The 22,301-nt window shown below is 43.5% G+C and overlaps 1 protein-coding gene across 5 annotated transcripts in view; it reads left to right on the top strand.

The window, feature by feature from the left end:
- Nucleotides 1-22,301, top strand: part of HOMER2 (homer scaffold protein 2) — a 144,865-nt gene that overhangs the window by 105,696 nt on the left and 16,868 nt on the right. For all 5 annotated transcript variants that reach the window (XM_050796175.1, XM_050796174.1, XM_050796178.1 and 2 more), the window contains 2 exons: nucleotides 5,794-5,925; nucleotides 17,246-17,338. In XM_050796175.1, the coding sequence (XP_050652132.1) occupies nucleotides 5,794-5,925; nucleotides 17,246-17,338 (225 nt within the window). The remainder of the gene's footprint in view (nucleotides 1-5,793; nucleotides 5,926-17,245; nucleotides 17,339-22,301) is intronic.

Below are 22,301 nucleotides of genomic sequence, written 5' to 3'. Positions count from 1 at the left end.
CTGTTCCTTAAGTCAGCCTTCTGCCCTGGGCCTCTTCTTCTCTTCCACTAGATGACACTCTCCACCTGATGACCCCTTCACTTCTCATCCCTCAGTTTACTCAAGTCTCGCATCTCCTCTGACGCCAGAACCCACAGGTCCAGCCACCCTAACACAGTTTTCCAAGTGTCTCCATGGGCGGGAAGGGTACTCCCTGCTGTTTTCATAAGCCTCTGCCCACTCTGAAGATTATCCTCCCTGACAACTTTGTTATGGGTTTGTAGACTTTGTTTTTAACCGTTTGTATTAATAGGCACCATTCAATGTCTAATAATAAAGCAAACCCATATGTATCCACCACCCAGTGGAAGTACATCTTTCATTAATACTTCAGAAGTCCTTCAATGGGCCTTTCCCTAGTTAGATGCTCTCCCATCCACTCCTCAAGAGATCACCGCTCTCTATTAAGAGTGTATTAAGCATTCCCTTGCTTTTCTGTATAGTTTTGCCACATGTGTATATATTGCTAAACCAGAAGTTGGCAAACTTTTTCTTTAAGGGCCAGAGAGTAATTTTTAAAAAAAGTTTTGTATTCAGGTTGTACAGTCTCTGCTGCAGATATTTGACTCTTTTGTAGCCAGAAAACAGCCATAGACCAATATGTAAATGAATGGGCATGGCTGTCTTCCAATAAAACTTTAATTACAAAAATAGGCCAAAGGCTAGATTTGGCCTGAGGGTTATAGTTTGCTGACCCCTGCCCTAAATAATCTGTTACTCAATTTTACCTGTTTTTGACCTTTTTATGAATAGAATCATACTAGAGACTCATAATGTGTGTGTTCTTTTGTAACTTCTTTTTTTTTTTTTTTTTTTTTTTTACTTAATGTTAAATTTTTGTGATTCATCCATGCTGATCAATTTGGTTAGCCTTGGTTAATTTTCCTGCTGGATTAGTATTTCTTTATATGGAAATACTACAGTGTGTTTATCCGTTCTGTTGGTAGTGGATATTGTTTTTGCAAGTTCTACTGTAGATAAAATGCTGTCAAGCAGCAATGCATGCTACAGAGAAATCTTTTGTGAAAGGAAAAATCAACCAATGCAGCAAATATTATTGTCTTATTTTAAGAAATTGACACAATGACTCCACCCTTCAGCAACCACCACTCTGATAAGTCAGCAACCATCAGGATCGACACAAGTCCCTCCATCAGCAAAAAGATTATAACTTGCTGAAGGTTCAAATGATCCTTAGCATTTTTTAGCAACAAAATATTTTAAAATTAAGGTATGCACATGGTTTTGTTTTTAAAGACATAATGCTATTGCAAACTATGATTTTTTATTTTCTTTCTTTCTCTTTCTTTTCTTTTCTTTCTTTTTTGAGGTAGGGTCTCACTTTTGTCACCCAAGCTGGAGTACAGTGATGTGATCACGGCTCACTGCAGCCTTGACCTCCCAAGCCCCAGGTGATCCTCCTGCCTCAGTCCCCTGAGTAACTGGGACTATAGGTACACACCACCATGCCCTGCTCATTTTTGTATTTTTAGTTGAGATGGGGTTTTGCCATGTTGTCCAGGCTGGTCTCGAACTCCTGGGCTCAAGCAATCCACCTGCCTTTGCCTCCCAAAGTGCTGGGATTACAGGCATGAGCCTGCAAACTATGATTAATATATTCAAGGAAACAGAGGGAATGTGGACAAAACAGATGAAAGGAAGGAGAATATTCCCAGAGACTTAGAATTTTGTTTTTGAAAGAACCAAATGGACATTCTAGAACAAAAAATAACAATATCTGAAATTAAGATAACAATAGATAGATTTAACAGGAGATTGGATACATCAGTGACCAGGATTAGTGACCTGGAAAGCAGATTAATAGAAAATACCCAAATAGAATCAGAGAGAACCAAGAATCAGGGAAAATATAATTGATAAGTGTAAAAAATATTGGGCATGGCCAGCATGGTGGCTCCTGTCTATAATCCCAGCATTTCGGAAGGCTGAGGCAGATGGATTGGTTGAGCCCAGGAGTTTGAGACCAGCCAGGGCAACATGGCAAAACTCCATCTGTACAAAAAATACAAAAATTAGCCGGGCATGGTGGTGCACACCTGTAATCCCAGCTACTTGGAAGGTTGAGATGGGGGGATCACTTTAGCCCAGGTGGTTGAGGCTGCAATGAGCCATGTTTGTGCCACTTCACTCTATCCTGGGTAACAGAGCAAGACCCTATCTCAAAGAGAAATGTTGGACACACTCAAAAAGCCTAGCAGGTCTGTAATTGGAGTCCCAGAAGTAGAAGCAAGGAGAGAGAATAGAGCGGAAGCAATATTCATGGAGAGAATGAGAATTTTCTAAAAACTAATGAGTCTACAGATTTAAGAAGCTGAATGAACCTCCAGCCATCATAAATAGACTTAGCTCTTGAAATCAGTCCATTGTTGCTTTGTAAGTAAGACATGCATTGTATGCTTTTTAGCCACTTATTCGTTTTATAACCTTGAATAGGTCACTTGACCTTGTTCAGCCTCAGTTTCGCCATCTGAAAAAAATGGGGATTAAAGACTGTGAAAAAGTGCCCTAGAAACTAAGTTTTAAAGAAATAGCAGGGAGTATCACCATTGTTATTCCAGCTTGACTGCCTCTGGGACAGCCTGTTTGGGTGAGCTTAAGAGCCATGTCCTGTACTTTGGCCAGCCTCCTCCCACTGCTTTTCAAGGGGACTTGGCGTGTGGTGACTGACCTAGGGGCATAGGCCTGCAATGAGGTAGCAGCAAGATTTAAAATGAATCCAGTTTCTGAATGGATGTAGTCATTGCTTTGTCCTCCCAGGATTCTGGTAATCCAGAGGTGATGACCAGAGGGCTTTTGGGGGTCATGTGATCCATTCTGATCCGGCTCCCAGCCACACACCTTCCTTAGGTCTGCCTTGGTTCCACTATATCTGTCCTGCTTGGGGCTGAGCCAGAATCCCACCACCCTCCAAGGTCCCATAACTTTGCCCTACACTTGCCAGTAGTTTAGATGTGCATTTTCCACACCCTGCTCCCCTGCCCCTATCTCTTGATAGTGTCCAGTGACAGCAGGCAGATATCTTGACTTCTCATGTTGCATTCAGTTTTCCAGATGGAAAACATTTGGTAAAATGTCCTAACTCACGTGGCCACTGGCATTATGGAAGGGTTATTATAAGGAAAGAAAAAGTCACCTGGACCGTAGCACATGGACATCAGTACTTCATAGATGGGGAAAAGAAGAGAGGCAGTAATGTTTGTTATCTTCATCGTGTATAAAATGAGAAGCAACATGATATAGAAGTTTATTGGACAAGTTTTGGAGTCTGACAACTGGGTTTTTATCTCTAGAGTCTCCTGCTGGCCAGCTTTAATGTGTTACCTTAAGCAAGTTAGTTTAACCTTTCCCAAATCTCAGTCGGGTGCAGTGGCTCATGCCTGTAATCTCAGCACTTTGGGAGGCCGAGGCGGGCGGATCACCTGAGGTCAGGAGTTTGAGAACAGCCTGGCCAACATGATGAAGCCCCTTCTCTACTAAAAATACAAAAATTAGCTGGGCGTGATGGCGGGCGCCTGTAATACCAGCTACTCAGGAGGCTGAGGCAGGAGAATCGCTTGAATTTAGGAGGCGGAGGTTGCAGTGATCCTTGATCATGCCATTGCACTCCAGCCTGGGCGACAGAGCAAGAATCCGTCTCAAAAAAGTCAAACAAACAAACAAAAAAAAAACTTTCCCAAATCTCAGTTACTTCTGTGAAATGAAGAAATAGTCATATGCATAGGCTTGTTGTAAGGTTTAAGTGAACTGATATAAATCAGGCACTCAATAAGTGTTCAACAAATAGTAATTGCTGTTGTTAGTATTCTAAAAATTATTTTACCAGCTAAGCCAAGGTTTTCTCTTGAGCCAGTGGCTTATCAGCAAACTCAATAGTCTAATAGATAGATAAATGTAGATATAGCAATAGCAATGATACTTCTACTACTAGTGACAGCTGTCACTTACTGTCTGTATCCCTTTAGTTAAGGCAAGAATTTGTATCTGGAAGGTCTGTCCTTTAGCAAAATAGTAGACCCAGGTTCCTGCCATGGAAAGCAAGGGCTATGCCATTCAAACTTTTTTCTCTTCTCTGTTTTATCAGTTACAAGGAAAGTGTTCTGAGTTGACCATTGAGAATAAACAACCTTAGTAAGTAAAATTGCTGGTAGGTTCACTCTTTAGAGTATTTACTTATATTACTCTTATTCTCTGCTCAGATCATCTGATGAGGAAGCAGCCAGTGGTTACTGCCACCCTGCCCTTATGTAGACACCCAGTAATCCTTTATTTCCAAGAGTATTTTTCCTGAGTGTTTCTTAGAGTCTTAGGACTTCCAATGATTTCTTTTTTTTTTTTTTTTTTTTTTTTTTTTTTTTTTTTGAGACGGAGTCTCGCTCTGTCACCCAGACTGGAGTGTAGTGGCCGGATCTCAGCTCACTGCAAGCTCCGCCTCCCGGGTTCGGGCCATTCTCCTGTCTCAGCCTCCTGAGTAGCTGGGACTACAGGCGCCCGCCACCTCGCCCGGCTAGTTTTTTGTATTTTTTAGTAGAGACGGGGTTTCACCGTGTTAGCCAGGATGGTCTCGATCTCCTGACCTAGTGATCCACCCGTCTCGGCCTCCCAAAGTGCTGGGATTACAGGCTTGAGCCACCGCGCCCGGCCAGGACTTCCAATGATTTCTACTTAAGTAAGCCATTGTTGATATTTTATAACCCTTATCAATTGTTTGATGTCTCTGCCCTCTTCCTGACTACTTGCCATTGAAAGACCAGGAACCTTGACTCATTCATCTTTGTATCTTTGATTGGCAGAGTGTCTGGTGTATAGTAAATGTTCAATAAATGTTTGAATGAATAAATGTACCATGTGCTAGATATTATCTTTTTACCCTTCCACCTCAGATTCATCCTCTACCCTTCTTGACACTGCTCTGGTCCCGGAGGGGCTAACTTGCAGACATCAGTGGGCTCCCACGCCCTCTAGCTTCTAGCTGGGTTTGTCCAATGGCAACTGGAGATCAAAGGGAGAGGCGAGAGTGTTTGCTCCCCCAGTTTCCCACTCCTGTGAGGTCGCCATGTGCTGACTGTATCCCCCAACAGAAGGTAACCTCTCTTTTCAAGGTAGCTTGCTCTACGTGACCCCTCTCCCTTCCAGGGTCTGTAGCCACTCCATCCCCTTATTCTTTTAGGCCAAGGATGCTGCACTATCCTTACAGTTTCCCTGTACCCCACTCACACCTGTATAATTAGTTTCTTTGTCAATTAACCCTCTACAAATTATCCTAATTGGACTGTACCTGCTCCTTTCTGTTGGGAAGCAGCAGGCCTCACTTGCTTATAGAGATTTTCAATTGTTTGAGTTGGACACTGGGGCTCCAGGTGACTCATAAAGCGACATAGTGCAGTTCTTCAGAGAATGTGGGACATGGCTAGCCATTAAGGGCACTCTGATGCGTGGCAGCTTTGGGTAAATAAATAGCAGTTTGGGAAACTATTATTTGCTTAGGAGAGACTTTCTCCCACAGATAACATGTAGGATCTTATTTTAGACTGACTGTTAAGTCTCTGAAGTTGCCCCTTTTCATGATTGTGTATCTGACTCAGCATGGGTTGTGCCAGGAGAACTTGGGACCATATTTAACAGAGCAGGGGATGCAGGCTTGAAGCACTGGCTTTGCCAACAGAAGACTTTCTAAGGAATGACTTTGTCTCATTCAACATTTAAATTTTCACCCTTTGGGCTGTTTTTCTGCAGGTGATCATAAACAGCACAATCACACCGAATATGACCTTCACCAAAACGTCACAGAAGTTTGGGCAGTGGGCCGACAGCAGAGCCAACACGGTGTTTGGTTTGGGGTTTTCCTCTGAGCAGCAGCTGACAAAGGTAACATGGTCCTATCCACAGTACAGTAAGTCCTGCATCAGATGCCATTCTCATTCAGTGATTGTCCACCAAGGGATGTGCCCTTGGTGAGCGGGATTCCTTACCGGTCTTTGGTTTCACTCCTTCTGGCATCACGGGGCTGCCAAAGCAGGGGCCCTTTTGAAATACCAGGTTCATTGAAGTCATCTGGGGAAAGGAAATTCGTATCTAACAAATGCTGCTTTGGGGCCTGAAGTTGCAGCGTGGCCAGTCCATCCTCCCCTCCAGGTGTCAGCCACTGCTCCCTGTGCCCGGCGGTATCAGCATACAGACTGAGCACTGGCTTGTGTGCCAAAACCAGATCCATTGGGTTTTCAGGACTCTGAGGATTAGGTGACCTTCCTGTGTGAGGTCACAGTTATTGGACGGTTGTTACTATAGGACTTCCAAGGAAGAGACTGTGTTCCTGCTGCCAAGAATGCATCTTGATGAAATAAGCATGTTACCCCTTTTGAAGTAAGGCACACTTTGTCTCTGACAGCTGTCAATGTCAGTGACTCTGTGGTTGGAGCCCTTGGGGAGTAAGGTGATGCATAATGGAAGCTCTTAGCCTGGACTCCCCATGTCCCTTAAAATGCCACACAGTGGTGTGTGTATGTTGCTTTTTTTTCTAGGGAGAGGATTCATAGCTCCAAGTCACTTCTCCAAGGGGCCTGGGACATACTCCTTGGATGGTTAGAAAGGTGTTGAGGAGCAGATCATGGCTGACTACAGCCTTGGAGAACCCCAAGAACTGAGGGAATAAACTGATCGCCTCTGAGAGGCCTCACTCAGCAGTTTAAAGGGGCTGAGAGCCTGTTTTAGAGACTACATTTCCTTTTAGGGTGGTAGAAGAGCCCTTTGTAAGTATTGAGAATATTTTGGTTTAAGGTAAGACTGACTAGTTTACAAATCAAAGAAATTTACTGGAAGAATGTTGGAGTCTCTCAAGGAGTGCAGAGGAGAGTTGCAAATCCAGGAAAGGGCCAGAGCCAGACTTGCTTCCGGCAGCTTGGCTCTAGGAGTTGTTTTTCTCTAGACTCTTGCTGTGAACATCTGACTGACTGACTGGACAAGTGCTGACCCAGCCTCTGCTCTGCTGACACCATGCTCGGCACTGAGGATACAGAGATGTGGCCCCTGTTCCAAGGCTTCACAAATTTCCAGATTCTTGCGGAATTGACAGAGTTGCCTAGAACACATTTGGCTGCTTGGGTTACTTGTGTGTATTGAAGACAATTTTCAAAGAGTGGGAAATTAGGGTGAGTCAGGAAGCTCCCCACAGTAGGAGCCTGCTAACTTGTCCCCTTCCTTTGTCCAGTGTGTGGGCATGTATGTGTATACTCACATATGTGTGTGTGCACACACACTTCTAAGGCGGTCCCCAGCGCACAGATCCAGCCATCAGATACCCAGTCACAAATGAGCTCCCCAGTGGGGATACTCCACAGACTGTCCTCCTCTGCATCCCAAGGTACTTCCATGAGGACTCTGTTTCCTTAGAAGCCTGAGAAGCCCAAAATGACCTGGTGGCACTCTGAGCATCCACCCTTGTGCCACCCTCTCACAGAAGCATTCTTTCCTGGGTGGTAAAACCTCCAGATCACAAGGGCCTGGAAACATGGGCAAAAGGCAAAAATCTCAAGGGCAGGTCATTGGAGATAGTTATGGGAGACGTCCTCTCCGTCCACAATCCCTCAGTTCCAGGATTACGGCACACAAGCCCAGGATGTTCAGCAGGCACGAGTGCAGCACAGTTCTGCAAGGCCTGCCACTTCTGGCTGATAAGGTACCTGGGAGGAGCTGAGAATCCTATGGCAACCAGACTCTTGCTTACCTTCATGTGCAGAGAAGTGAGTTCTCTGCAGCCTCACTTGGTTTGAAGCGGTGTCGTGTGGGATAGAAAGTATTGGGTAAATCTTTGGCTGGTATGGCTGGCAGAGGCATGGCAGTCCACAGTGTCTATTCTGGTGATAAATCACTCTTCCCCTGGAAGAAGGGGCCCAGTGGAATCAGCCTTCAGCAGGGAGCTGCCTGGTACCTAGAGGTGTGATGCTTGGCGTGGGTCACTGTGTTGGCAGTAGGACACTCAGCAGGCCCAGGAGGTCAGGGTGGCCATAGAGAGCAGGAGTATGTGTTTTCAAGGCCATTTGGTGCCCTTTCCCCTGGCACCATGGCCAGTGTGTCCTTAAGTCTTTTGAGCAAGTACCACGCTGCCTAGAGAAAGTGAATGACTGGGTATCCATAGAACAGCCCTTCCTGCCGCCTAGTTTGAAATATTCTCTTTTGCCGTAAAGGCCTCTGAAGAGCATGCATGTGGAATATGAGTATTTTCAGGCTCTGGTTCCATTTGGACCCATTGATATTGCTGTTTCTCAAACCTCTTTGTCACCTTGTTTCTTCCCGGTTCCTCCTCATGCAGCTAGGCCCTTAACCATTCCCGCCGAGATGTCAAATCCAGGCCACCTCTGCTGTGCATGTGGCACCATGAGATGTTCCAGGGTTTGCCCACAGGGAGGATTTCCCTTTTCTGTCATCTGCCCGACAACAGGATAGCTGGAGGGAAGTCGTGGCACTGAGGTGTGTGAGGGAAGCTGTGGAGAGTTTACTGTTGTTGGAGTGTCCAGGATTTTCAGGGTGGGTAAGGCTGCTAAGGTCCAGTCTTGGAAGGCTTTATTGGTCATGCCAGAGCTTCTGGACTTTGTCCTATGGCCTGAGAAGGATTTTAAGTCCAGAAGGAAAATGATCAGATTTGCATTTTAGGTAGAATTTTTTCTGGCAGAAAGTCAGATTAGATTGTTTTAGTCTGGGGTAGAGCTGATGAAGGGTTAAGAGTTGGAGAAATTTTAAAAAGACCGAGGCGCAAATATTGGCAAAACTGGGTGAACGAAAGAGGAAGAAGACATTCTGGGGTGATGAGGGATGGTGGGTAGTGAGGCTGTTTTCTGAAACGGGGAAGAGGAACGGGAACAGGTGCCGTGAGGAGCAGAGAGAATTTGTTTAAAGCAGAAGCAAATGTGATGGTGACTTGTTGAAAGAATAATTAGCTGGAACCTCTGTCTGAGGGGGGAGTGGGGGTGTGTGCTTTCCCTCCTGAAGTGGTGCTTGGTGAGGAAGGGTGTGTTGGGAACCCCCTCTGCCTCAGCCGAGTGGCCCCTTCCCACACCTGCCTCATATCCAGACAACTAGGCTTGGGAGCTTCTGTCCGAGACGTGGTCCCTGGGAGGCCCGTCCTGGTCATATGCTCCTGATCCCTCCCAGGGCTGGGAGTTCTTCCCCGAAGCCAAGGGTGGTTTGAGAGAATCACTTACAGCTGCCTGGAACAATTTCTTCAATCTTTAAAGGAACCCAAGCAGCTAGGTAGAAAGGGGTAAGGTTTCTATGAAAAGAATCGACAGCAGAGAGAACTCCAAACGAAAACCAGAACACGTTGTCCAAGTTAAATGCTCTGTGCCCCTGCAAACTGAAGAGACCTTGAGCTGTGCTGGCTTCCAAGGATGGCCACCCCTAATTTTTCCCAGACAGAAGAAAATGTCCTATCATTAAGGAGGAGTGCACTGTCCTCCCAAGCCACTCAGCCTCTGGTGCAGTGCTGGAGTTCTGCTCTGTGCCCACAACCTCCATCATCACAAAGACTTGTCAAGGAAGCCCTCAGATAACCCCTTTGTCCAAACGTTTCAAATCAACTTCTTCCCCTGCTCTCTGAAGGAAATGATTAACCACACACTGATAAATTATCATGAAGTGAGTCTGGCCATCTCAACAAGTGACGGTTAGCTAGCACAGAGGAGCTTGGCCTTGAGGGCTCCCAAGGTGTGTGCTGAGGGGACAGCCAGGCTGAGTATTCCTGACTTCCCAGAGCAACCACCCACAGCCCTGTAGGGGAATGGTAATCAAGCACTATAACTAGGCTAGAGAAAGGAACACCAGTGTGGACATTTTCATCTAAGAACACTTTATATATACTTCCCTCTCTACCCCCCAGAAAGAAAATTAGATGCCTTGGTCTTAACTGCTCCATTATAAGGACTATTTCCCAACCACAGTCCAAAAAGTATTATTACAGGGCAATTTTCTGCTCTTTAGATAGGCTGTCCAAAAATAGTAGAAGCTGTGTTTTCTCAGAAGTAAACTGGGACTCGTCTGTCCATCCACTGGAGAGGACATAAAACCCCAGCCTACTGAAGGAAATTGAAAAGGGACTTGCATGTTCTGATAAAAGGAAGAGCTTATGAAAGGAGACAGAAGGAGGAGCAAATATAAGAATGAGCCAGAGGTTAAAGTTTAGATTCTTTGTGGCATTTGACCTCGAGTTGTCACTGTTCTAAGTTTGGTTCCATCTTATTCGTTACAGACAGAAGGAAACACATTCTGCCCTTAACGGGGAGTGACCCAGGATGGCGTTGCCAGTGCACTGTGGTTGATCTAGCCAAACTCTGATACATGCATGGCATTTACTTTTGTCCCATTTCAGTGATTTCATCTGTAATTCAAATTTGTCCCCATATAGTCACTTTAATTCACTCAGTGTCATTGTAAGAACATTGTTTTATCTCCTCCCCTTCTGGGTCCTGATTTAACAGCTAATTTTTAAAATGGAGGATATTAATAATTATTTTGACATGTTTTAGGTAGAATGATTTTGGTTGCAAGTAACAGGTAACCTAATCACAGTGCTTAAATACATGGGGTAATTTCTTCTCATGTGAAGGAGAAGTCCTGAGGCAGGTGGTTGCTGGTACAGTGGCTCCATGATGTTGGGTCTGATGGATCTGCATGGATTTCATTTGTTTCTTTTTTCTTTTATTGGCCTTTCCTTTATGGTGATAAGATGACTTTTCTTTTTTTTTTTTTTTTTTTTTTTTTTTTTTTGAGACTGAGTCTCGCTCTGTGGCCCAAATTGGAGTGCAGTGGCCGGATCTCAGCTCACTGCAAGCTCCGCCTCCTGGGTTCACGCCATTCTCCTGCCTCAGCCTCCCGAGTAGCTGGGACTATAGGCGCCCGCCACCTCGCCCGGCTAGTTTTTTATGTTTTTTAGTAGAGACAGGGTTTCACCGGGTTAGCCAGGATGGTCTCGATCTCCTGACCTTGTGATCCGCCCGTCTCGGCCTCCCAAAGTGCTGGGATTACAGGCTTGAGCCACCGTGCCCGGCCAAGATGACTTTTCAAGCTCTACCCGTCACACCTGCATTCTTGGCGAGAGGGAGGAGGAAGAGGCTGGTACCACAGCAACCCCCCTGGCAGATTTCTTGGGCCCCATTGTCAATGCTGGGTTCCTGGCCCATTCCCCTACCCCACCAAAAACCAGGGAAACGGGTTTCCATGATTGGCTTAAACTAGCTTTCATTCTCTAGCACCTAGGAAATTTCCTGCTCCAGAAAAACTTGAGATTCTTTTAAGCTAAGGGAAAAGAAACAGATTTTAAATAAGCAAACAGTAGTGTTTGCCGCAGGTCTTCAATGGCTAAGGCCAAAAAAGCCACAAATGAAATCAAACAGTAATGGTCTCATTTTCTATCATGATAATGATTTTGTTTAAAATTATTACCACAATTTTAATAAGTACCAAAAAATGACCTTAATGAAGATGTGAGAATTTGGCAATATATTTTAGAAACCTTTGTGGTTTCAATATCCTTTGATCCATGGATTTCATTGACAAGAATCTATTCTAAGGAAACAATTGTAACTGGGTATAAAGATTTCACTACAAAGATTGCAACCTCATTTATAACAGAAAAAAAAAGCCCTAATATCCAGTAGTAGGAAATTAGTTAAACTGCGGTGTATCCTTCAGGGTAATATGTAGCGATCAAGATGTGTAGTAGAGGCTGGGTGTGGTGGCTCACGCCTGTAATCCTAGCACTTTGGGAGACCGAGGCAGGTGGATCACCTGAGGTCAAGAGTTCGAGACCAGCCTGGCCAACATTGTGAAACCCTGTCTCCACTAAAAATACAAAAATTAGCCAGGTGTGGGTGGCAGGCACCTGTAATCCCAGTTACTCAGGAGGCTGCAACAGGATCACTTGAACCTGGGAGGCAGAAGTTGCAGTGAACAAGATCACGCCACTGCACTCCAGCCTGGGCAACAGAGTGAGACTCAGTCTCAAAAAAAAAAAAGGTGTAGTAGAAGATCATATAATTGCATGGAAGTATTATTATCATATTGTTTATTTCAAAAGAGGCCATAAAATGAGATATATAATCTGTTTTAAAAGAAATGTAGGTAATGAATGCATATATACAGACAGAAATATATCAGAAGGTTATGTGGTTCTTATCTTGGATGATGGTGTTGCAGGCCAGGGGAGCTCATAAACTGGGGCTCCACCTGGGAAGGTTCTTGGCTTTGCCCAGGAGGGAACTGAGGGGTGAGTTGGTGGTAGAAGAAAATAGCTTTATTGAGGTGGCAGTGTTACAGCTCTGTGGCTGCTCCTGCAGAGCAGGGCTACCCTGTAGGCAGTGTGTCGAGAGTAGCAGCTGTGGGGCAGTTCTGTGGTCACATTTTTACCTACTTTTAATTACATGCAAATTAAGGGGCAGGTTATTCAAACATTTCCAAAAAAAGGGTGGTAACTTCTAGGTCATTGCCAGGGAATGGGTAAACTGTCATGGCTCTGGTGAGCGCATTAGCCAGTCTACAATCTGGTCCAGAGTGGAGTCCTGCCTCCTACCTCAATGGGACCGTAGGTCTAAATATATATATAGCTGGGCACAGTGGCCCATGCCTGTAATCCCAGCACTTTGGGAGGCCAAGACAGGCGAATCACCTGAGGTCAGGAGTTTGAGACTAGCCTGGCCAACATGATGAAGCCCCGTCTCTACTAAAAATACAAAATTAGCCGGGCGTGGTGGCGCATGCCTGTAATCTCAGCTACTCAGTAGGAGGCTGAGGCAGGAGAATCACCTGAGCCCGGGAGGTGGAGGTTGCAGTTAGCTGAGATTGCACCACTGCACTCCAGCCTGGGTGATAGAGCAAGATGCAGTCTCAAAAGGAAAAAAAAAAAAAATATATATATATATATATATATGTAAAATAAATAAGTTATATATGTAACTTATGTAACTTAAAAGTTAAAAAATATGTATTTTTCCAGATCATCCTTCCACCCTCCACCCTCCAATAGGCCTCTGTGTGTGTTGTTCCTCTCTATATGTCCATGTGTTCTCATCATTTAGCTCCTACTTACAAGTGACAAATGGGATCTAATTAACCTAAAGAGATTCTGTACAGCAGAAGAGATTATCAGCAGAATAAACAGACAACCTACAGAATGGGAGAACATTTTTGCAACTATGCATCTGGCAAAGGTCTAATATCCAGCATCTATAAGGAACTTAAATTTACAACAACAACAAAAAAAAACCACATTAAAAAGTGGGCAAAGGACATGAACAGACACTTTTCAAAAGAAGACATACATGCAGCCAACAATCATATGAAAAAAATATTTTTTCTAAATTGTATTTTCCAAATTTACAAGCATATATGTTTTGTTTTTTTTAAGAATAAGGGGGAAATATTAGAAAATGCAAGACTTGGAGGGAGGCGATTTTTCACCAAAGGACAATTACTAGACGGCTCTCATGACTGGCACTTCTGCTAGTTGGAGGCTTTGAGAGGAAGTTTCTCTCTGTAATTCTCCTAGGACCCACTGGGTTGTTTCCAGTGTTCGTATTTGTAGACAATGCTGGAACTAACATCTTGGTATTGAGGGCCTTTTTTTCCCCCATATTCCCGATTATTTTTGCAGAATCGTTTCCCAGAAGCAGTATTACTGGGTCAGTAGGTATGAATGTTTTTTTCACTAACGAGACAAATAGTTTCCAAATAGTTTCTCAGTGGGGCTGCACCAGTACACAACACTAACAGAAATACCTTGCCAGCACAGGGAATCTAATTGTCTTCAGGGTTTGCTCATTTCACAGGCAAACAATGGTACCTCATTATTTTGATTTGCATTTCCAACAAGGCTGAATAGTCTTTTTTATAAGTAGTTATTGCATTTTTTATTCCTGAATTTTGCCATTTATCTATTGGGCTTTTCATACTTTTCAGTTTGTACAAACTCTTGCCAAACTAAAGAAAATAGCCCTTTTTCTGTTGTACTAACCTAGCTATAGATATTTTCCCAAGGCTGTTGTTTCCCTTCTGGTTTAGTTTTTTTTTTTTTTTTTTTTTCCTTTTATATTCAAAAGCTTTAAATTGTTATGTAGTGAAGTCTGTCACTTTTGTGGGTTTTTAAGAAATTTCTTCCAAGTTTAGAAAATTATCCACCCACCTCTCAAGCAGAAGCTTGATACATGCTCAGTTCTGTTTGCATCCAGATTTTTTTTCTTCAGGAGCATCCTGATTTTTTAAAGTTTTATTTTATTTTTCTTGCCCCTTTAACTCACCAGTAATTTATCATGCTACAGGGTTGTGGGATTTAAATTCATTTCTCTCAGTTTACTAAAGTTATCTCAATTATATGTTGAATAATCTTCCTCATTAATCTCTGATTCCCCCTTAGTCATAAGCTAATTTTTTATATAAAAGGTGAGGCCCATTTCTCACCCGTTTGTTTTGTTCCATCATGCATCTACTAATACCACACCTTTAAAAATGATTATTTATTTAAAATGTATCTGATAGGATATATTAGTCCATTTTCACACTGCTGATAAAGATATACTCAAGACTGGGCAATTTACAAAAGAAAGAGGCTTATTGGATTTACAGTTCCACGTGGCCAGGAAGGCCTCACAATCATGGCGGAAGGTGAAAGGCACATCTCACATGGCAGCAGTTGAGAGAAGAGAGCTTTTGTGGGGAAACTCATTTTTAAAACCATCAGATCTCCTGAGACTTATTCACTATCATAAGAACAGCACAGGAGAGACCCGCCCCGATGATTCAGTTACCTCCCACCAGGTTCTTCCCATGACATGTGGGAATTGTGGGAGTTACAATTCAAGATGAGATTTGGGTGGAGACACAGAGCCAAACCATATCTTTCAATTCCCTCCCAAATCTCATGTCGTCACATTTCAAAACCAGTCATGCCTTCCCAACAGTCCCCCAAGGTCTTAACTCATTTCAGCATTAACTCAAAAGTCCACAGTCCTGTCTCATCTGAGACAAGGCAAGTCCCTTCTGCCTATGAGCCAGTAAAATCAAAAACAAGTTACTTCCTAGGTACAATGGGGGTACAGGCATTGGGTAAATACACCTGCTCCAAATGGGAGAAATTGACCAAAACAAAGGGGCTACAGGCCCCATGCAAGTCCAAAATCCATCAGGGCAGTCAAATCTTAAAGTTCCAAAATGATCTCCTTTGACTCCATGTCTCACATCCAGGTCACGCTGATGAAAGAGGTGAGCTCCCACGGTCTTGGGCAGCTCTGCCCCTGTGGCTTTGCAGGGTACAGCCTCTCTCCTGGCTGCTTTCATGGGCTGGCATTGAGTGTTTGTGGCTTTATCCAGGCTCATGGTGCAAACTGTTGGTTGATCTACCATTCTGGGGTCTGGAGAACAGTGGCCCTCTTATCACAGCTCCACTAGGCAGTGCCCCAGTGGGGACTCTGGGGGTGGCTTTGACCCCACATTTCCCTTCTGCACTGCCCTAGCAGAGGTTCTCCATGAGAGTCCCGCCCCTGCATCAAACTTCTGCCTGGACATCCAGACGTTTCCATACATCCTCTGAAATAGGCAGAGGTTAGCAAACCTCAATTCTTGACTTCCGTGCACCTACAGGCCCAACACCACGTGGAAGCTGTCAAGGCTTTGGGCTTGCACCTTTGAAGCCATGGCCCAAGCTGTCCCTTGGCCCAAGCTGTCCCTTGGCCCCTCCTAGTCACAGCTGGAGCAGCTGGGACGCAGGTCACCAAGTGTGTAAACTGCACACAGCATGGGAATCCTGCCAAAGCTTGGGGACACAGCCAAACCATATCATAGGGCTTATCCTACCTCATTATATTTTAAGCTTATTGTCTGAAATTTTCTCTTTAATTCTCACCTGTTTGGATGTAAACAAAATCTTTTTGTTAGATAGACTTGGAGCTCCTTTGAAGACAGGAACCAAGTCTTTTACATGATTTTTTTTTTCCTAAAGTGGGCAGGGCTGTGCAAGCCTAGAACTTGTTCATTCACTGAACAAACTTATTTGTACATCCCTGCTTTCTACCAGGTATGGGAGGAGGGTGCAAAGAGGAAAGATGTGGACCCTGCCACAAAGGAGTTTGTGATAATGATGTTTTTCCTTAAGAGGTCCCCAAAAAGAAAAAGTGAGGGAGGCTTTGTTCATCCCTGCTGGACCTCACGTTTTAAGCAATAGGTAATGTGATTTTCCTCTGCCAGCGATGCAGTAGTTAAATAGGAAGCCTCCCCAGCTGTGGCTTTATTGACAGGGCCTGCAACACAGGCCAGAACAGAAAGACTGACCTTTTCTGCTTACCCTAGGGTGCTGGGTTCACCTACATGTGTTACCTAGCAAAGTTTCCTAAAGCAGACCACTGTTGTCGGCATTGTGAAGATACTCAGAGGACAGCCTGTGCTCAGAAATAAATGAGTTCTCAATAAAACCTGCAGAATTGTTGGTAGCCTTGCGACTTGCTAGTTTTGTTTTGTCTGCGACCATATTTAGCTCTTACTTTGTAATATATACCAGCACTATCACAGGCTGTTCTCTGTTCGAACAATGAATTTGCTAATTAAAATTGGCCACCTTGTCAGTGACAATAAGCTAGTGAGTGATATGATTGTCCCAGGACTTGAAGAATTGTTTTATTATGGAACTATTAAGATATTAATAAAAAGTAGAGGGCATAGTATAATGAACACCCATATACACATGACCTAGATTTAACAGTTGTTAACATTTTATCACATATCTTCATCTCTTTTATTGTTGAAGTACTTTAAACTGTAAGCATCAAGACATTTCATATGTAAATACTTAGTATTCATCTAGAGAAAAATGACATTAAAAGGTTTTGGATCTTTTCAGTATGGATTGTGAAGTTTTCCATGGATTTCTTTTGTGGTATAGCCAAATTTCATTTGCCATTTTTGTATTAGTTTGTTTTTAATACATCATCATCAAACTAGGTTCAGTAGCTTAGATATTGGTTCAGATCTGACCTTGCCAAGGGCTGTTTACTGGAACATACATCCTTATATTCATTTAATAGCAAATAAAATTCTTCTGGATTTATACAGAATGTATGGGCCTAAAATGGATGCAAAATAAATAAAGGTGGGTTCTGAATACCAGCCATGAATGAAGTTAATAAAAGCCTTAATAACTATTCTTCGTGTTCAGTTTGCAGAGAAATTCCAGGAGGTGAAAGAAGCTGCCAAGATAGCCAAAGACAAGACGCAGGAGAAAATCGAGACCTCAAGTGATCATTCCCAAGTAAGACATTTGTCCATGAAGTAAATCTCAGTGGGGTTGGTAATGGGGACTCTTTGTTCCTTGTCACTTCTGGCCAGAAATAGGGAATTTTGACAGTAGGTCATTTTGAAGGCTTTTTCAATGATTAGCCTGATCACAGTGACATGTTTTTATGAGACTCTTGAATTTTTTAGGATGTGGTACTGTATTTCTGACAGAAAATGGTTGATGAGATTCGAGTTAATGCACATCCTGGCCCCGGAGAGACATTCTGTAGTCATTGTGTTTAAATGCCAGTGGCGAGACAGCATGTCTCCTGGCTGTGCTGGGAGGTGAGTTTCTATGTAGGGTACTTTGTGCCCACAAGAGAGAGACTTGATGTCAGATAGCCCTTGTGTTCATCTCCGGTTTTAACAGAGGTCAGGTGTAAGATGGTATTCCAACAGTTCTGTCTTAACAGAGGAGATCTGGCTTGACCAGGAATTGAATAGTCTGTCGAAAGTGTGATGATTGACTGAAAAGGACCTATTTTAACCTGAAATGAACACACCAGGTTCTCCAGACCCGCTTTCCTGATGTCTAGATTAGTATATGTGGTGGTGGGGGAAGTCTTGACCTAGTGACAGGGTTATATGTAGAAAGCCAGGGAAAGGGAGACTTCAGGAGAGAAGACTTAGGGGCAGGAGTAAGTGTGATGTACTAGCAAGGTAGCCGGGAGTCTGCCTGGTGGCAGCTGAGGCGTGCTGTGGGAGGCATGGGGGTGTGCTTGGAGAAACTGTGAAGACCTAGAATTCTTCATAAGTGGGTAATTTATTATTTATTAGCTATTTGTTTAATTATTCTTGGGTAGTTGGTGGACACTGGAAGTGTTTTGTGACTGTTGATTTGAATATCACCAGAGAGGGTCAGCTTGCTTGCAGATGGTAAGGCAGGCACGGAGGGACTGAGGGCAGAAAGATTGTTGAGGGGACTGTGAAGGAGAGAATGGCTGGGTCAGGAAAGCCCAGGGAGGGGGTCGCAAATGAGGACAGGGTGCAGGAAGAGAACCAGGAGGCCTGGGCATCTTGAGCAGTCAAGATCGATGCTCTAGACTTGACCATCAGCCTCACAGGGGCAGTAGCTGCAGCCTCAGGTACACAAAGAAGTAGTGGAGAGAGGAGGGCAGATGCTGGAGCCCTAGGAAATAGGCCCAGTTATGAAATGGGAGCCAGCAAAGAAGACAGGAAGGGAGAAATTCCAGCATCGCTGAACCCCAGGAGGGAGTACACCCAACACGTCGGTGCTCAGAGGAGGGAAGAGAATGCCGAGAGGGAACCTGGGTTTGTTAGCACTATGGCTGACCCTTGGGACAGGAGATTTGGTGGTTCAGGATGTTTCACAAAGGCAGAACCTATGTCTACCTTGAGTTATCTTTCCAATATCTTGTGCTGGCCTCATCATACAAAATATACCCACATGGACCTATGGAAATGCATGTGAATTCAATTTCAGGTAGACAGGAACTTTCCTGAATCTTTCTAAATAATCTAAGATCTAAGTGATATCATTAATTTTGTATGCTAATTACTTGATTAATCTCTGAGGATCTATGAAATTCAGCATCTGAAATGGTCCGTGATCTAGAAAGTTTCTAATATACTATCTTTTTCAGAATACCACATAGTACAGTGATATCTTTGAGTTTAATATCTGAATTTCTCTATATTTTGTTTTAATATTTGCTCCCTCTCAAAAGTTTGTTTTATTTATTTGAGACGGGGTCTTGCTATGCTTCCCAGTCTGGCCTCGAGCCCCTGGGCTCGAGTAGCCCTCCTGCCTTGACCTGCCAGGTAGCTGGGACTACAGGCATAAGCTAAGTATTTTAAATCTTAAAAATACATGTATACGTAATAAGATGTGTTTTTTTTTGTTTTTTTTTTTGTTTTTTTTGGTTTTTTTTGAGACGGAGTCTCGCTGTGTCTCCCAGGCTGGAGTGCAGTGGCGTGATCTCGGCTCACTGCAAGCTCCGCCTCCCGGGTTCACACCATTCTCCCGCCTCAGCCTCCCAAGTAGCTGAGACTACAGGCGCCCGCCACCACGCCCGGCTAGTTTTTTGTATTTTTAGTAGAGACGGGGTTTCACCGTGTTAGCCAGGATAGTCTCGATCTCCTGACCTCGTGATCCACCCGCCTCGGCCTCCCAAAGTGCTGGGATTACAGGCTTGAGCCACCGCGCCTGGCCAATAAGATGTTATTTAATGTATATGCATTATTTAGGAATGACTTTTTGTTTCTAAGCTTTAGCTGTATTTACCCTTCCTGATATTTCCCCAGGTATAGAGGTTATTGTATGTATTTTTTTTAACGCTGGGTACAGTAGCTCACACCTGTAATCTCAGCGCTTTGGGAAGCTGAGGCCAGTGGACCTGAGCTCATGAGACTAGCCTGGGCAACATGGCGAAACCCCATCTCTATTTAAAGAAAAAAGGAAAGACTATTTTTTTGTTTTTTTGTTTGTTTATTTTTAAGACAGAGACTCACTCTGTTGCCCAGGCTGGAGTGCAGTGGCACGATCTCAGCTTGCTGCAACCTCTGCTTACTGCAACCTCTGCCTCCCAGGTTCAAGTGATTCTCCTGCCTCAGCCTCTCGAGTAGCTGGGATTACAGGCATGCGCCACCATGCCCGGATAATTTTTTTGTATTTAATAGAGACGGAGTTTCACCATGTTGGCCAGGCTGATCTCAAACTCCTGACCTCAGGTGATCTGCCTGCCTCAGCCTCCCATAGTGCTAGGATTACAGGCGTGAGCCACTGCACCCGGCCCTTGTATGCTTTTTAAAATTAGTAATCACACAATTACTTGGTTTCCTGAATCTCTTAGAATATGAACACTTTTAAGTTTTCCGAATAGTTGGATATTTAAACAGCCTAATTACAAAAACACTTAATGTGGGGCTGTTTTGTGACTATAAATGTAATACATGTTTATTGTATAAAGGAAAAATATACTATACTATAAAGAAGGAAATAAAAATCTTCTACCTTCTCACCACTTGAAGATACTTTGTTAGTGTTTTGGTGTGTATCTTTCTAACATAGATTTCCAACATATATTTTATATTATCCCTTTCAACTTTATGTCATGATTATTCCTTTTCAAAACTGTTTTAATGACTGGACAGCATTCTAGTATTTGTATCACAGCTTATTCGGTTAACCTTCTATAATTCGGGACATCTGCATTTCTAATTTTTCACTAATATAAATAACACTGTGATGAACGTTCTTGCATATCTTTGTGCATTTGGTGGTTTCTGCATAGCTTCTTGAAATGGAGATATTGGGTTAAAGGTATGGATGTTTTTAAAGCTTTTGATGCATACCACAAACTTAGCCTGCAGAAAATACCATTCTAACTCCCACCTGCAGTGAATAAGGCTTTTTCTTCCCACACCCTCATTAGTAAAGCTTTGTTAATTTGACAGATGAAAAGTCCTTCCTTCCTCCCTTCCTTCCTTCCTCCCTCTTTCTCCCTTTCCCTCTCTTTCTCCCTTTCTCTCTCTTTCTCTCTTTCTCTTTCTCTCTCTTCTATTTTCTTTCTTTCTTTCTTTTTTGAGACAGAGTCTTGCTGTGTCGCCTAGGCTGGAGTGCAGTGGTGTGATCTCGGCTCACTGCAACCGCCGCCACCCAGGTTCAAGGGATCCTCCTGCCTCAGCTTCCCCAATAGCTGGGATTACAGGCGCCTGCCACCACGCCTGGCTAATTTTTGTAATTTTAGTAGAGACACGGTTTCACCATATTGGCCAGGCTGATCTTGAACTATTGACCTCAAGTGATCTGCCTACCTTGGCCTCCCAAAGTGCTGAGATTACAGGTGTGAGCCACCATGCCTGGCCTTAATTTTGTATTCCTTTACTAGTGAGATTAAATATTTTTTATGTTTATCGATTGTATGCTTTTCTTCTTTTGTAAATATCAATTACCTACCCCTTTTTTAAGGTGTTCATCTTTTGTGGTATTGATTTTCAAGAGCTTTATTTTTTAAACACAAAAAAATTTTGAACATATGCAAAGCTAGGCATGATTGTATAATGGACCTTCCTGTACCCATAGTTCAGCTTTAACAATTAGGAAATGATGACCAATTGTTTATGCACCCACTCGTTCCCCCCCCCCGATATTTTAAAGCAAATCCCAGATGTTTAATTTCATCCATAAATATTTCAGCATGTAGCTCTAAAAGTTGAGGACTCTAAGAGCTTGTCAATATAGGAAAGATATTAACTTTTTTTTTCTTTTTTTTATTTTGAGACAGTTTCCCTCTTGTTGCCCAGGCTGGAGTGCAGTGGCACAATCTCGGCTCACTGCAACCTCTGCCTCCTGAGTCCTGCCTCAGCCTCACAAGTAGCTGTGATTACAGGCACACACCACCATGCCTGGCGAATTTTTATATTTTTAGTAGAGATGGAGTTTCACTATGTTGGCCAGGCTGGTGTCAAACTCCTGGCCTCAGGAGATCTGCCTGCCTCAGCCTCCCAAAGTGCTGGGATTACAGGCGTGAGCCACTGCGCCCAGCCAACATTTTGTTTTTCCTATGTGCTGCTGCATATATAGGGTTTTTGTTTCATATTCATTTTGTTTATGGCATTTTTTTTTTGAAATTCAGAAATTGAAACTTGGATTTATACACCATTCTCGTCTAGTTCCTTCCTTTGCCCATGTGCTTATTTGAGGCTAAATAACATCTTTCTAAGGTCTTATCTAGCACCAAATGATATTCCACCTCTACGTGGTATGACTTACGGAAAACACTTGAGCATATTCATAACAACACTTAGTAAGGGAGCTGGAAAACTTCAGGACCTGGTTCTTGTTTCTTTAATAAATGTGTTGATCTAACTCTCCATAGCCCCAAGATATTTAAGTTGTCTCCATTTCTAATATGTGCTTTTTCATTCCGTGTTTCTAACAGTCCCTCCTCCCTTGTGGCTTCTGCCCTGTGGTA

Source organism: Macaca thibetana, chromosome 7 (genome assembly GCF_024542745.1).
Source record: "Macaca thibetana thibetana isolate TM-01 chromosome 7, ASM2454274v1, whole genome shotgun sequence".
NCBI lineage: Eukaryota > Metazoa > Chordata > Mammalia > Primates > Cercopithecidae > Macaca > Macaca thibetana.
Note: the sequence above shows the minus strand (reverse complement) of the source record. Positions and strands in the feature narration are given on the sequence as shown.